The 14,526-nt window shown below is 54.3% G+C and overlaps 1 protein-coding gene across 1 annotated transcript in view; it reads right to left on the bottom strand.

The window, feature by feature from the left end:
• The window catches only part of TXLNG (taxilin gamma), a 48,216-nt gene that overhangs the window by 5,984 nt on the left and 27,706 nt on the right, over window positions 1-14,526 (bottom strand). The window contains exons 4-7 of the mRNA XM_004612264.2: window positions 9,837-10,007; window positions 8,160-8,354; window positions 5,298-5,417; window positions 3,610-3,684 (exon numbers count right to left, since the gene is read on the bottom strand). Of these exons, the coding sequence (XP_004612321.1) occupies window positions 3,610-3,684; window positions 5,298-5,417; window positions 8,160-8,354; window positions 9,837-10,007 (561 nt within the window). The remainder of the gene's footprint in view (window positions 1-3,609; window positions 3,685-5,297; window positions 5,418-8,159; window positions 8,355-9,836; window positions 10,008-14,526) is intronic.

Below are 14,526 nucleotides of genomic sequence, written 5' to 3'. Positions count from 1 at the left end.
TGCGAAGAGGTAGAGTAACAAGTCCTCCTGTTTACTCCTCTCTTCCAGGAATTTGAGTTTTATTTCCTCCGTGAATAGAAGGCTATCCAGCAGTCAAGTGGGATACGCAAAGCAGCATCAGCAGCCCCCGCACCTGAACAGAGTGCAGGTGAAGGGGGGAGGGTTACACAGGGGGCTCGGAGTCACGTGGCTGAGGGCTGCAGGAGACCCCCAGGGTGGATAGTATTCCCTCCCTCCCCCCCGGCTGAGTATGGAGGGAACTACTTAGGGCCCAGCTACTATGGCAGGAAATAAATGCAGAGAATAAAGTCCGATTCCTGATCGGACAATACACAGATGAAAAGCCCCGGAGGGGTGGGCAAGACTCCGAGCTTGAGGGAGATTCAAGGTGCGGCAGTCTCGGCAGGAGAGCTAAACACGAGCGCAAGGCCCGGGTTCAGTCCCTGGCCCCCGATAGAGTCCCCGTGAGCACCTAACTAGGAGTGGCCGCTAAGCAGCTTCAGGCTTGGTCCCCGCACAAAACAAACAGCCGTGACAGCCATCTGAACGCGAACAGGGCCCATTTTATTCAAGATGGAAGCGGGTTCAGCGCTGACCTCACAACGCCAAGCCCTTCCTACGCACTCGTACAGGGCCGGAAGGAGGAGCCGTGGGCCAAGACACCCCAGAGGGCCGGAGTCTCCATCAGCAGACGCTGCACACTAGTCTGGACAACCTCGTGGGAACAGAGAGAGAGAGGGGGACGCCAAGGGGGAGAAAGGCAGCGGGGCCTGCTCCCAGCCCTCCAGGGAAGCCCTCGGCGGGGTCAGCCGGGACCCCCTGAAAGCACGCTCGAGAAGTAGAGCTGGGACATGTGCCCCGCTGGCATGGGGACCCGAAGCAGAGGCTGACCAGGGGCTCACGTGGCCTGGCACGGCGCTCAAGGCCTCGAGTTACTACGCCGTGACCTTGGAAGCGGCCCTGTATGTCAAGATTAAAATCAAATTAACCGTAAGGGGGATTTATAAACATAAACCCAGGGAGAGGGAACAAGAGACGCACGGGCCCAGAGCCCCCCCAGGGAATGAGCTCCCCCCGCCCAGAGTCCACGGCAACTCTCCGAGCTCCCGGGAGGGACTGAGCAGGAGCACACCCGCCCAGTCCCCAGCTCGGAGAGTGCGCCCGAGGGGCTGCAGCCACAGCACTGCGGGGAGGGCGTTTGCCTGGCACACGGCCAACCGGGGTTCGGTTCCCAGCATCCCATAGGGTCCCCTGAGCACCGCCAGGAGTAATTCCTGAATGCAGAGCCAGGAGTAACCCCTGAGCATGGCCGGGTGTGACCCAAAAAGAAAAAAAAAAGCACATGTTAAGGCACAAATGACTGGCCAACGCCCAACTCCGTCAAGGCGACCCCAAATTCACAGCAACAGAAACCCCCATCTCCTGCTCACCTCAAGGGAGAGACAGGCTCGACAGAACTGTATGTCCTCTCGCCATAAAAACGCCAGCAGAAGACACAGACTTCAGTGTAATGAAGCCGGTCCCTGGCAAGCCCGCTGGGAACGCAGCCAACAGAGAAACGCTGACGGTTTCCCTCAGACCCGCAGGCGGCGGGCGCCCACCCTCGCCACCCCCACTCGGTGCGTCCTGAGGCCCCGCCAGAGGGGTCAGGGAGGGGCAGAGGTGGCCAGGTCAGAGCGAAAGGCGCACGGCGGCTTCTGCTCACACGGGCTCCACTAGGAAGTGGAAGATGCCCCCAGAATCCTGTTAGGAGGGCTGGGCCGGAGAGCACTGTGGGCAGTGGACCTCCACCACCAATGGCATTGCCCAAAAAACACCCCCCCACAAAACCCAACATGAACAAAATGAACAATTCCCCTGCCCCCACGAATAAACGCCAGAGTTTCCAGATACAAAAGCCCCATCCAGAGCGAGCGGAGGGGCGGGGTGCTGCCAGCTTAGCGAGCTTGCCAAGCTCCAAACTGGCCCAGCGCTGGGAGGTGGCTGCAAAGCAGCACACGGGGCGGGGGGCGCCAGCGCTGAGGGGAGAGCCCCCGCAGGCTCAATTAGGCGGCCGCGCACTTTGCGTTGCGGGAGGCCTGGGTGGGACAATAGCCCGAGCACGACCAAGTGTGTCTCCTCCCACCCATCCAACCCCCAATTCTCCCCTGGAATTCTATAGAACTGCAAACCAATGGGGAAAAAAATCAACCAAGCAATCAGACCGCACTCAGCCGAGGCACAGAAGAGGCTGGGCCCTGTCGGGGGCCGGCCAGGGGCGCCGAGCGGGAAGGCCCGCCGCCGGCCAGGGCGATGCCCAGGTGAGGACACGCCGAAACACACCTTCTCTGAAAGCCGCTGCACTCAATGCTCCGAGCCCTGCCCAGGCCTCTGCGGGTCCCCAGGGCCGGCCCTCGAGAGGGGCCTTGCTCTGTCCTGACGGGCCGCTGTGCACAGCGCATCTGTACATCAATCTGCGCTCACTTCCCTCCAGATGCGGCAAGTGTGTTCGCAAACTGGGAGAGTTTCTTTTCCCCCTGCGGTGCCAGGGATGAACTCGGGGCGTGACACAAGCTGGGCCAGTGTTCTGCCACCGAGCCGCACTCCTGGCCGCCAGTGTCCACACCACGGGCTCTATGTTCCAATGGCACCTGTCACAGCAACAGAAAAGGTGGCTCACAGCTCCACGGAACCACAGAGGAGGACGACGAGTCAAAGGGATCGTGAGGAAGAACAAAGCCGGAGGGGGTCACACTTCCGGGTTCCAAACCAGACTACACAAGCCAGGCGATGAAAGCAACGTGGCAGGGGCACAGAGATGGAGGCACGGACCATGGACACATGGCAAGGCCGGGAGGAAACCCCCGCGCAGGCGCTTCTCGGCAGCGAGGGGGCTGGGGGACGGGACAGCCACGTACCGCTCCCGAAACTTAACTTGAAATGGAGTAAGGACTTAAATGTCAGACCTGAAACCATTACATTCCTAGGAGAAAACATAAGTAAAAAGCTCCTTGACATCCGTCGTCTTGGTCATGATTTTCTGATTTGACATCAAAAGCACAAGTAACGAGGGGCTGGGTTAGGGGAGCATGCAAGGACCGCCCCAAGTCGGATCCCTGGCACCAAGTGGGCCCCTGACCCCAACAGTACCCGGCTAGGTGGTGTGTGCAACCTTGCTCAACAGTGCTCCCTGGGAACTGCCCTCAAGTGCTGCCCGGGAGCGTGCGCCCCTCCGCCCCCAGTTAACACCAACGGTCACACGATTCGGCACCCCGCTTCGGATTATATGCCCAAAGGAGAGGAAACTGCTATCTCAAAGGAATAGCCACATTTCCGTGCTCGCTGAGGCCTTGTTCGAAATAGCAGACTATGGAAATGACTTGAATCTGTACAGATGACTGAATCACGGTGTGTGTACACATACACACACACGCGCGGTTTCCAGTTATTAAAAAAGTAAAAGCGGCCATTTGCAACAATACCGGTGGACCATGAGGGCATTACGCTACAATAAACCCGACACAGAAACGCCTCACTGGAGTGAGGTCCTGAGTTCGAGTCTCTGGCACCAAAACGCCGGATTCTTTTTCCCTTACAAATCCCAACGCTCCCCCAATGTCAAGAAGTTACCTGCTGTTTCAGTTGTACTTCTTGCTGTTTCATTTGTTCATATTTGTGTCTCGATTCTGTTGCTTCTTTTAATAACTAGAAAACAAACATTTTGGCACACTACTAGCAGTAATTAGAAATAAGACTACAATGACCAGATGGTTAAGCTTAATCCTTCTACTCATTATTTTAGCAAGACCCATAATCTATCGAGGACATAATGTGTGACACCAATTGCCAATTACCTGTATGTTCATCTGTTCCATTTGTGAACACTTAGGAATGTAGGAATCATCTGTTCCTATTCAGAAAAAAAATAGCCTGGAGGTCTAATAAGGTCTACCCCCAAAATCAAAATTAAGTTGTTACATTTTAGGTGAAAACAATTGGGATGCCAACAAGCAGATAGCAGAAAACATGGCTAGGAACCTTGAAATTATCTGAGTAATTCAGAAAGCCTCTCTCCCGGCTGAGAGTTGTAAATGCAGGGTGGAAGAAAATAAAGCAACACACTCAGAAAGAACTCCGTTCCTGGGGGCTGGACAGGCAGTCTTGCATGCGGCCCAGCACTGCCAGGAGTGCAGAACCAGGAGTAATTCCTGAACACTGCTGAACGTGGCCCAAAACAACAAACAAAAAGAAGAAAAAAAAACCCATTTCCGATGGTGTTTTAAAAAGTGGCAGAGAAGCCAATAGATGCTTTAAATTCATAAACAAGTTTTCAAGAAAATTACCATGAAGTTGCATGACACAGTACATACAAACAAGTCTTGGAAGTCAACAAACTAGCTAGGAAGTATAAACAGGTACTGTGTGTGCGCGTGTGTGAAACTCGGGGATGACAGTATGTTCTTAGTGGAGCCCCGGTTACTGCTGCAGTTCCCAGGAAAGGATGGGGCTGCCAGGGGCCCTGCCTTAACCCTAACCCCAGCCCCAGCACGGCCCAGATACCCCGCCAGGGCCTGGCAGGAAGCTGAGTCTTCAGGGCAGGCTCGCCGGGAGAGAAGGCTGGAGCAAACGGCCCTCAGTCTCCTATCCCTTCTCGCTTCACTTTTCTGCTCACTGAATTTGAATGTTCAGTTTAAAACAAGAGGGTCCACTGTACTGGCAGCTGCCGGCAGACAAGCAATATAACCTGAGCGTGTGCTTTGGGAATGCTCAGTCGTCAGGATAAGACAATTCTCTTAAATTCTCAGGAAAGGGGGGGCCGGTACCACGGTACAGCAGGTAAGGCCTTGCGCCTGGTCGGCTGGGGTTCAATCCCAGCATCCCAGGTGATCCCCGAGCCCCGCCAGGAGTGTTTCCTGAGCACAGACACAGGAGTAAGCCCTGAGCAGCGCCACCGGGTGTGCCCCCTGTCCCGCCCCCAAATTGTACCAATACATTTTCAAGTGACCTCTTAGCACCCATGCTTGGCAAGCTGGCTAGTAAGCTGAACTGCCAAAGAGCCGCTGCTACCCGAGAGTTCTCGCACTGGGAACCAGGGCCGAAGAGGGGAATCGATATTCTAAGCAAGTGGCAAGTCAACTGACTGTCAGCCTCTCACTACCATGGCCGTCCTGTTCCGTACGAAAAGGAAGAGAGACGTTAAAAGGCACGTCCACACACGCGCGCACGCACGTGTCTGTCTCACTCGGGAGAAAAGCCCAAGGAGCAGGGCTCTGGTGTGCGCCTGATGTCCACTTCTCTTGGGAAGAAGCACAACTTACAAACTCTCTTTCTCGCTGATGCTTTTCATCAGCGTCTTTGATCAGCTGCGTCGTCTGCTGAAGTTTGGCATCCACCAGTTGCTGCTGCAGCTCCTTATGCTTGAACACTTTGTCAATGTGCTGTGGGGAAAGCAAGATTTCTCTGGTCACTTGAACGAGAAAAGACCCGATGAGGAGGGAACGCGCCGCCAGCTCGCAGACTTCACCCGCCGGCTAATGGTGGTTCTGCGCTGGCACAAACACGGACTCACTGCCGCCGTGCACACCATTCCAGCACCTTCCAAAGCCGGGCCGAGTCCCTCCTCTAAGGCACCCCCGCCCCCACCAGAAGCCCCACCGCAGCAAAGAGCTTTCTGGCCAACAGTGCTCCAGTGGCAAAGTTGCTCCCGACGGGCTTTCAGGCAGCGTTTCTACGGCATCCCCGCGCCAGGCTCCCCCGCCACGCACTGTGTTGAAGTCAGTGTTTGCACTGTGGTTTAGTCTCGCTGCTGACAGGGTTTCACCCGTTAACGCTTTACCCCCTTTTCAGCACCACCTCGCTTCCCTCCCCCAGAGCCGTCGGCCCGTCCCGCTGCCCCGCCCCCTCAGGGATGCTGCTCGTGAGTATCAGTCCTCATCAGAGTGCTCCCACCTGTCCGAGCCAGGCGTCACGCACATCACTTCCACACCCCCTCATGGGCTCCCCAATTCCTCACGTGGAGGCAGGAACAGCCCTGCGCCCAAACCCGCCAAGGCCACGCCGGGCAGGGGCGCAGTGAAACATCACCGTTTCCACACACAACTGTTAAGTGGTTACTTATATGAAAACAAACAAACAAACAAACAACTCCTATTCAGTTGCATAAAAAGTAACCCTTCCAGTTATGGCACCCTGCATGGAAAGAAAAAGGAAAGAAAAAGAAACTCGGCAAGAAGCAGCCGAAGGCCCTGGAGAGCCTCGCCCGGGACCTCTCCGTATCCATCAGTGGCGGGACCGGCCGCCGCTACTCCAAAGCCGCGGGGCCGGCAGGGCAGCGGCGCCGCGGAGCCGGCACCCCACAAGGCCCCCTGAGAGCACAGCTGGGTGTGACCCAAAACACAAAAACAAGTCCAAAAGAAAATAGGACACTCTATGTTTAAATATGATTTAAACTGATAGTTTCTGAATTTTCTATGCTAAAGCCACTGTCACTGAAAAGCAAAACAAAATGAGTCATTTGAACAGAACTGAAGGCTTAATACTCAAATGGAAAATTTATTCTCTGTGGGACAAAAAAAAAAGAGATTTCAATAAAGTAAGAGAAAAGGCAATCTTACGTGTAAGGTTTGAAACATCAGCCAAGCAGTGACATGGGGTGGACTCTATTTATAATTCAAATCCGTTTTTGTCAAGGAAGCAGTGAGGAAATTCTGAAAAGTGACCCAACTTTTAGCACTGCTATTGACTTTTGCTTTGTTTCTATTTTGGGGGGCTGCTTTGGGACCGCTCTTTGCTTGGTGCCTGGGGCCAAGCCCAGCGGCAGAGGTGCAGGACACCCTTGGCGAGCGAGCACCCCGTGCAAGGCCGGTGCTGCCAGCAGCTGAGGACACAGAATTGGATCCTCTTGTGAAAGGATAAAACGCACCTGCGAGCACATCAGTGTACCAGCAGACTGTGCGTCACTGATTTGGGGGTAGCTTTTGGTTTTCGCTCAGGGCTTCGTACTGGCTCTGCACTCGGGGAGCGCGGGAGCTACCTGCACCGGGGGCGGGGGAGACCCGGGCTGGCCGCACGCTGTACTCTCACCCGGGCACACGGTATGGAGCTAAATGTGCTGGCCTTGCACACGGCCGGCCCCAGTTCAAATCCTTAGACAGCAAACGGTCACTCCGAGGGCCCCGAACAGCGCAAGCAAACGCAAGCCTCCCCGCGCAGGGCTCTGGACAGGGCTCAGGGACGCCCTGGGTGCGATTCCTGGCAGCGCAGCCCGCATCCCTCGCCCTGGGGAGGCACCAGAAAAATCAAAGCATAGCAACAAAAATACAGCTCTACCTCTAGATCTTTAGAGAAAAGTCAATTTCTAAAGAGAAAAGCACTGAAATGTAATTTCCAAAAAATCATATGCCTAAACTCAATAACACTGTAAATGATAATCCTATCATTAAACAATCTATCTTTGGTAGTGGGAGAGGGTGGGGCCGCACCCGCGGCGCTCAGGGTGGCTTCTGGAACACCACCGTCTAAGCCAGCTGCCCTCGCTCGCCCTACCCCGCCCCGGGGGCTCTGCTCTCTCTGCTGCCCTCCAGATGGGCCTCTGGGCTGCTAAGTAGGTCACTGCGAGAGCACTGTGACCCTGGGCAGCTGCCGCCAGTGCCTCTGGGATTGTTTATCTCAGTGGGCTTATGCGTGAGCAATTAGAAAATTGCTTTTTCGAACATGATATGAAACTGATCCTCAAGGACAGTTCAAATGAGGACCAGGAGGGCTGGTCGGCGGCAGGTAGGGTGCCATGGGAGGGGGGGTGGGGGGACAGAGAAGGGCGCACCGTGACAACCGGAGTTGGAAATGACCACTCTGGACAGGAACTGAGTGCTGAAAGGAGGGAAAGGGACACACATGATGACCTTGCATGCAAACCATCATGCCCACGGGGTGGGGGGAGAGGAGTCTGTCCTAGAGGCAGGTGGGAAGTGAGGGCGGCAGGAAGGAAGCTGAGGACACGGGCGGTGAGAGACGCGCAGCTGGTGAAGGGTCGGGCGCTGGAAAACTGTATGACCGAAGCCCCATCATGAATAACTTGAACTTCGTCACCGATGCAGTGAAAAGGAAAAAACTGCCCCTCCGTCCCCCGAGGGCAGTGCGCCCTTCGGACACATCAGATGGCGCGAGGGAGCGGCCTGTACCTCCTCGCGCAGCGCGTACTGCTCGATGAGCTTCTGCAGCTTGTCGCCCAGCTCCGTGTTCTCCTGGCGGAGCCTGGCGTTGTGCGTGTCGTGTTGCTCCAGCTGCGCCTGGATCTCATTGAGCGTCACCTGGAAGTGCGCCGTGGCCTCCTTCCGCCTCTCCTCCTCCTCGCGGGCCTGCTGCAGGTTTTCTTCCTTATGATCCAAAACAATGCCTGTTAATGTCGCCGCCTCGAGGGAGCGGCGGGCGCTTCCCCGCCTCAATGCTGGTCCGCGCCGCTTCCCTTCCCTTTGCGTGCAGGAGGCGCATGTGGAAAAGCAACTTTTCCTAAGTCGCGAGAGCAAGCACAGAGACACCAGAGGCCGTGCTATAAGACAAGTGCGACACAACCCCCGAAACACACGCCCGGGCTGCAGCCATACTACGACCCCTGGCACCCCGGACGGTCCCCCAACCTCCCCATGGTCCCTCAGCACCGCCAGGTGGGGCCCCAAACATCCCACATTTCAGAAAGCAAACCCAAGCCCCCAAGCCAAGGACCCCGCGCTTGTCGCCGGGCGGCCGTCTGGGACGCCTTGTGGCCACACCTGCTACTCTTGACAAGGGACAAGATGCCCACACACCTTACAAGGCTGACTTTTGTGGGGCCAGAGTGCCCAGCAGGCGCCCCGCGAGGAGTGCTCCCTGAGCACCAGGGGCGTGAAGTGAGGGGCCCGAAACCACCAAAGCCAAACAAAAAAGCTGGCTCTGAGCAGAGCAATGGCTCGAAGGGCTGAGCACACGCTCGCTCTCTGGTCCCGTGTGGTCAGGGACACCGCGAGGAGTGACCCCTGAGCACAGAGCTGAAAGCGGGCCCCAGGCACTGCCTGGCGTGGCCCTTAAAACCACGAAGGCTGACTTGCAGCTCTTGCTAGGACATAAGTGCTGAAGGGTCTCTGCACAGCTAAAAAGCTGTCCGCTCAAAACCGTGCTTTCTCTGCTCGGGGGTGGCGCGCATGGCACCCGCGCTCACGGACATTAGACCTCAAGGCTTCTGGCGCAAGGCAAAAGGAAGGGCTCCCCCACTGATGGCGCCCGGTGCCCCTGGAGCCGCCCCGCAGTCCACTGCTCTGTCCTTCTTCCGCCAGTGGCCCTGCATGCTCTTCCTTTGGAACAAGCGGCGGTGGAAGGGCCACTTTGAAAGCACCTGGCAACCAGGGGCAAACTGCGGGGCCGGGGGTGGGACCCGGGGCAGATACATGCCTCTAGTCAGCTAGTACTTGCTCACTTTACTGCAGGGTCCCACACAGGGCAACTGGCTGCATCAGTGCTCAGCAGAAAAGTGGCAAAGGAGCTTCTGAGGTCCTGGGTCCAAGCTCAGGCCGAGGGAGAAAGCTCGAGAGCCTGAGCGCATGCTTTGCATGAAGGAGGCCCAGGTTGGCTCCCTGGCACCACATGGCCCCCTCAGCACAGCCAGGTGAGCACTGAGCTGGGAGTAGCCGCTAAGCTTTGCTGAGGATAGCCCCCTCCGCCCCCAAAACCCAAAATATCTAAATCAGCAATATTGCCCTCGTGTGGACTACCCATGCCAAAGGCAGGCTGGACCTGGCTCAAAGATTTACATCAAAGAGGCAGGCAATAATTCTCTAATAAGCCAAGTCAGTGCCACCTGAAAACAGAAAAACGAACCAACTAACCTTTAGTGTCTTATTGTGGCGCTGAAGTTCCCTGCAGAGAGACTCCAGCTTGCTCCTTGCCAAGATAGCCTTGCTGTGCTCGCTCTGCAAGTGAACCTTCTCTTTCACGATCTGGGCCTGCTTCTTCTGAAGAATCTTCATTTGCTTCTGAACATTCCTGCTCTCCTCCAGCTGAAACGAACAGTCACTCGACAGTGAGAACCTCTGCATTATGGCTGGGAGAATTATAGTAAGAGCAAGAGAACACTTTCCAAAACCAAATGTTGTAGTCTAATTTGTGTTCCAATTGCTTCGTGCCATGTTACTCTGCCAACCCTCTTTTCTTTCTTACTTGCGGTAGGAAACCAAGTAAATAATTTGCGGTAGGAAAAAAAAGAAATGGCCTTAATCTCTTTGATTTCTTATTAGAAACACATGAAATGCAATTTCCCGAAACCTTTCTGGTCATCAGTGCCCCGAGTTTGCCTTCTGTGAAACACACAGACAGGCTGCTTTAATAAACTGGGCCTCTGAATTAGCACCGAAGCAGCAGTGACCGGGTGCCCCGGAGGCACTGGAGGGTCCCTGAGATGTTATCTCTGGAGCCAAGGAGGTGATTTCAGGGCTGGAGCAACAGAGAAGATGGCAGCCGTGAAGAGTTTCCTGAAGGAGGAAATGAGGCCGAGGCACCATTTCAAAGGCAAGGGCGCCCCCTAGTGGCCGAAAAGGAACATTGCCCCACATACCCATGCAGTCATGCTGACTCCCGGAGTCTTAGAAATTCTCTGTGGAAATCGCTACCCGAAAAACAATTTTGTTTTTGCATAGGACTTCTGCTAATCTGCCTCTGGGCCCGGGGTTCCTCTGCACACACGCTTCTTAATCGCACAACGAGCTGGGAAAAAACCTGTCCTGGCTCAAGGTGACCAACCCCAAGCCCTGGACCCCCAAGTCCACTGCTCACCTTTCTGCTGGTGTGTTGGGGGGGGGTCCTAATAAAAGCATTTTGGGCCATCACCTCAAGAGCTGAGCTTATGCTGAGCGTGGGAGGCCCGGCACCGCAATTCCTGAGCCAAGAGCTGAACATAAGAGAAAAATCATTTTGCCTTTAGTTGTTTTGACTTTATTGCGCGGCTAATACAACTGAGGAACTGAAATTATTTTTAATCCTTACTGTTAATTTCAAACTGGAGCAATAGCACAGCGGGTAGGGCGTATGCCTTGCACACGGCCAACCCGGGTTCGGTTCCTCCGTCCCTCTCGGAGAGCCCGGCAAGCTACCGAGAGTATCCCGCCCGCACGGTAGCCTGGCAATCTACCCGTGGCGTATTCAATATGCCAAAAAAAAAAAAAACCAGTAACAAGTCACACAATACAAACATTACTGGTGCCTGCTCGAGCAAATCGATGAACAACGGGATGACAGTGACAGACAGTGCTACTGTTCATTTCATGAGGTATGTGGGGGTAAGCCAGACCGGGGATCAGACCCAAGTCAGCCTAACCCTTACTCCCTGCCCAGCTCCTATTACTATTTCCCCCAACGTCAAGACTGAAACCCAGGACCTCACACGTGCAAGGCAAGTCTCTGGCCAAGGAACTGAAGTATTTCATTCCACCAAATTATTTCCGTTCAAACAGCCACATGCGGTCACGGCAACTAGTTCACATGGCACAGCTACAGATCATTCCCTTTTGTGTGCAGCTATAGGTCAGGGGCCAACGAATGTTCTCCAAAAGGGTCTGAAAGTAAATATTTTAGGTTCTGAAAAATGAAAGGATATTTTAAAAAATCTAAGAAAAAACCATAGGGCTGGAGAGACGGTACAGCGCGTAGGGGCACTTCCCTGCATACGGCCAACCCGGATTTGATCCCGGGCATCCCATATGGTCCCTTGAGCACTGCCAGGAGTAATTCCTGAGTGCAGAGCCCCGAGTAACCTCTGAACATCGCCCAGTGTGGTCAACGCCTCCCCACCCCCCAAAAGAAAAACAAATGTCAAAGCCATTATTAGCTGTGGGCAATACAAAATAAATAAATGTTGCCAGATTTGGCCATAGACTTAGTTTTGTTTTCTTTGTTTTGTTTTGTTTTTTTGTGTTTTTTTTTGCGGGGGAAGGGTTGTTAGGGTTCAAACCTAAAGTCTCATACAAGGCTATGTATATATACTCTCTTTTACCGAGCCACATCCTTGAACAAATATCCCAATTTTTCCAAACAAATACCACCAAGAGGCCCAGGGTGTGGTTCGATGGCAGTGCCTGCCTGTGCGGCAAGCATAAGGTCCTGGGTTTGACGCCTGGAACTGTGAAAACCGCAACGACAAAACATTAACGGATTAACTGAAAAATATAGGGCCAGACGGTATGCATGGCCGACCCAGGTTTGATCTCTGGCATTTCAATGGTCCTCTGAGCACTGGAAGGAGAAGAAATTCTGAGCGCAGAGCCAGGAGTAACTCCTGAACACTGCCAGGTATGGCCCAAAAATCACAAAACAAAAAAAAAGAAAAAGAAAAAGAAAAAAATCCTTATGTTAACTCAACTTTGTGCCGTATACTATCTCTCCATCGCCAGTAAGTTTGTTTGGGTTTTTATAGGCTTAACTTTTTATATGCAAGGCCTTAATTCTTTCGAATTGAACTTTAAAAATAAGTCATGAAATGCTCCTCAAAACTACAGATGGAGTCATCGCCTCTCTCCCATAGAACTAGTAAGCGGAATCTAAATTTCGATTATTTTTGGCGGTGCTGGGGGAGGGAGTTCTCTTCAGCTGAGCCACATCTCGGGCCTGAATCTAAATTTTATAGAGAGTGAAAAAGCCAAGAAAAGCAAGGTACTTCTCACAGAGAAGAGGGATGAGGAGGACATACCTGTCGCATCAGAGGATCAGATGATTACACTCTAATAACAGACGGGAACTGCCTATGAACGGGAAGGCGCACCCTCAGCCCTGACACGGGTCTGGCGGCATCCACACCTCACAGGTGACAGCACATGTCATGAAGCCAGCACCCTGTGAAGGTGCCCATCCCCAGAGGCAGGGCGGTGGCCCATTCCATCCGCTCCACAGAGCCAGGCTGGGTGCACCTGGGAGGTCAGGCACTGCTGACGCAAGAGGCAAGAAACGACGGCCAAAGACGTTTTCTACAAAATGTTTGCAAAAAAGGCTGCTCCTACGTGTTTCTACCTTTAAAGCAAACTGAGTGGGGCTGGAGAGAGAGTAGAGTAGGGAGGGCGGTCACCTTGCACGTGGCCAACCCGGGTTCGAGTGATTCCTGAATGCAGAGCCAGGAGGAACCCCTGAGCACTGTCGGGTGTGGCCCCCACACCAACCGACCAAAAAGCAACCAAGTGTTTAAAAAAATCTGGCTTTGGGGCTGGAGTGATAGCACAGCGGGTAGGGCGTTTGCCTTGCACTCGGCCGACCTGGGTTCGATTCCCAGCATCCCATATGGTCCCCTGAGCAGCGCCAGGGGTAATTCCTGAGTGCAGAGCCAGGAGTGATCCCTATGCATCGCCGGGTGTGACCCAAAAAGAAAAAAAAAAGAAATCTGGCTTTCAAATCTTTTCTAAATGCAGTGTGTCCTGTCCTTCACGTGCTTAGCACCGATCAAACTGCCAGCGGGTCACACCCAAAAATGAAAAGGGCATTTCACTGCATTTAAACCGACCGTGCATCTGATCCCCAGAGCCCGCCAGGAGTGATGCCTGAGCACAGAGGCAGGAGTAACCCCTGAGCACGGCCAGGTATGACCCCAAAGAGAAATAAAACAGAACTCTGTCCACACAGACACAGCGGGAGCCACGGCCCACCTGGGGCTGGCCCAAAGGCAGGCTCCTGGGCCCCACCCCGTGCAGCAGAATGTGTTGCCCGGGCAACGCTCTGCTTCTGCTTCCCGTGCTCCATCCGTGGAGGGCCGCAGCTGTCACAACACAGGTCAGCTGGCTAACCCTCTACCTTGTTGGAACGTCCCCCCGTTGCTCAATCTCCGGCACTTGTCTCCTGCTCTGCCGCCCGGGGACAGAGCGGCGGCTGTCCTCCAGAGCCCGGAGCGGCGCCGCTCTCCAGCCCGCGAGGCGCACATCAACAACCGACGGACAGGACTGTAGCTCCTCAAGCAACGGAGAAGCAAGGGGCCGGGCCGGGCCCAAATGGTAGTTGGTGCAGTTGGCACTCAGGGAGCTGCTGGCTTTGATTCCCCCGCCCCTCCCCGCCATGAGACCCTTGAGCACTACCAGGTGTGGCCGCCACAACAACAAAACAAAGAAAGGAACGGATAAACAAGATTCACTGCGAGAGTTGGTCACTGCCAGAAAACGGTGTTTGACTGCTTAACAGCAGATGAAAGGCTTGTCAAAGATAACTCACATAGTTCACCAAAGGCATCAATCTGAGCATCGAGATCACCACCACTTTTTCCCAAAACTTCCCACAGGCTGCAGTACAGCGGGTAGGGCAGCTGCCTTTCATGGGGCTAACCAGGGTTCAATCCCTGGCACCCCTATGGTCCCCCGAGCACAGCCTGGAGTAATCCCTGAGCATTGTTGGGTGTGGCCCCCAAACAAAAAAAAAGAAAAAAGCACCCAAATTCCCAGAATTCTTCCTTCAAAGGGTTCTATGAGTTTCACATTCTGTAACATTAAAAAAAAATGACAGTGGTTCCATGCTGAGACGGCTCTCATGATTTTAAAGAGATGCCACTTGAAA

The sequence above is a fragment of the Sorex araneus genome, chromosome X (genome assembly GCF_027595985.1).
Source record: "Sorex araneus isolate mSorAra2 chromosome X, mSorAra2.pri, whole genome shotgun sequence".
NCBI lineage: Eukaryota > Metazoa > Chordata > Mammalia > Eulipotyphla > Soricidae > Sorex > Sorex araneus.
The sequence above is the reverse complement of the archived record's forward strand: the minus strand, read 5'-3'. Positions and strand labels throughout refer to the sequence as shown.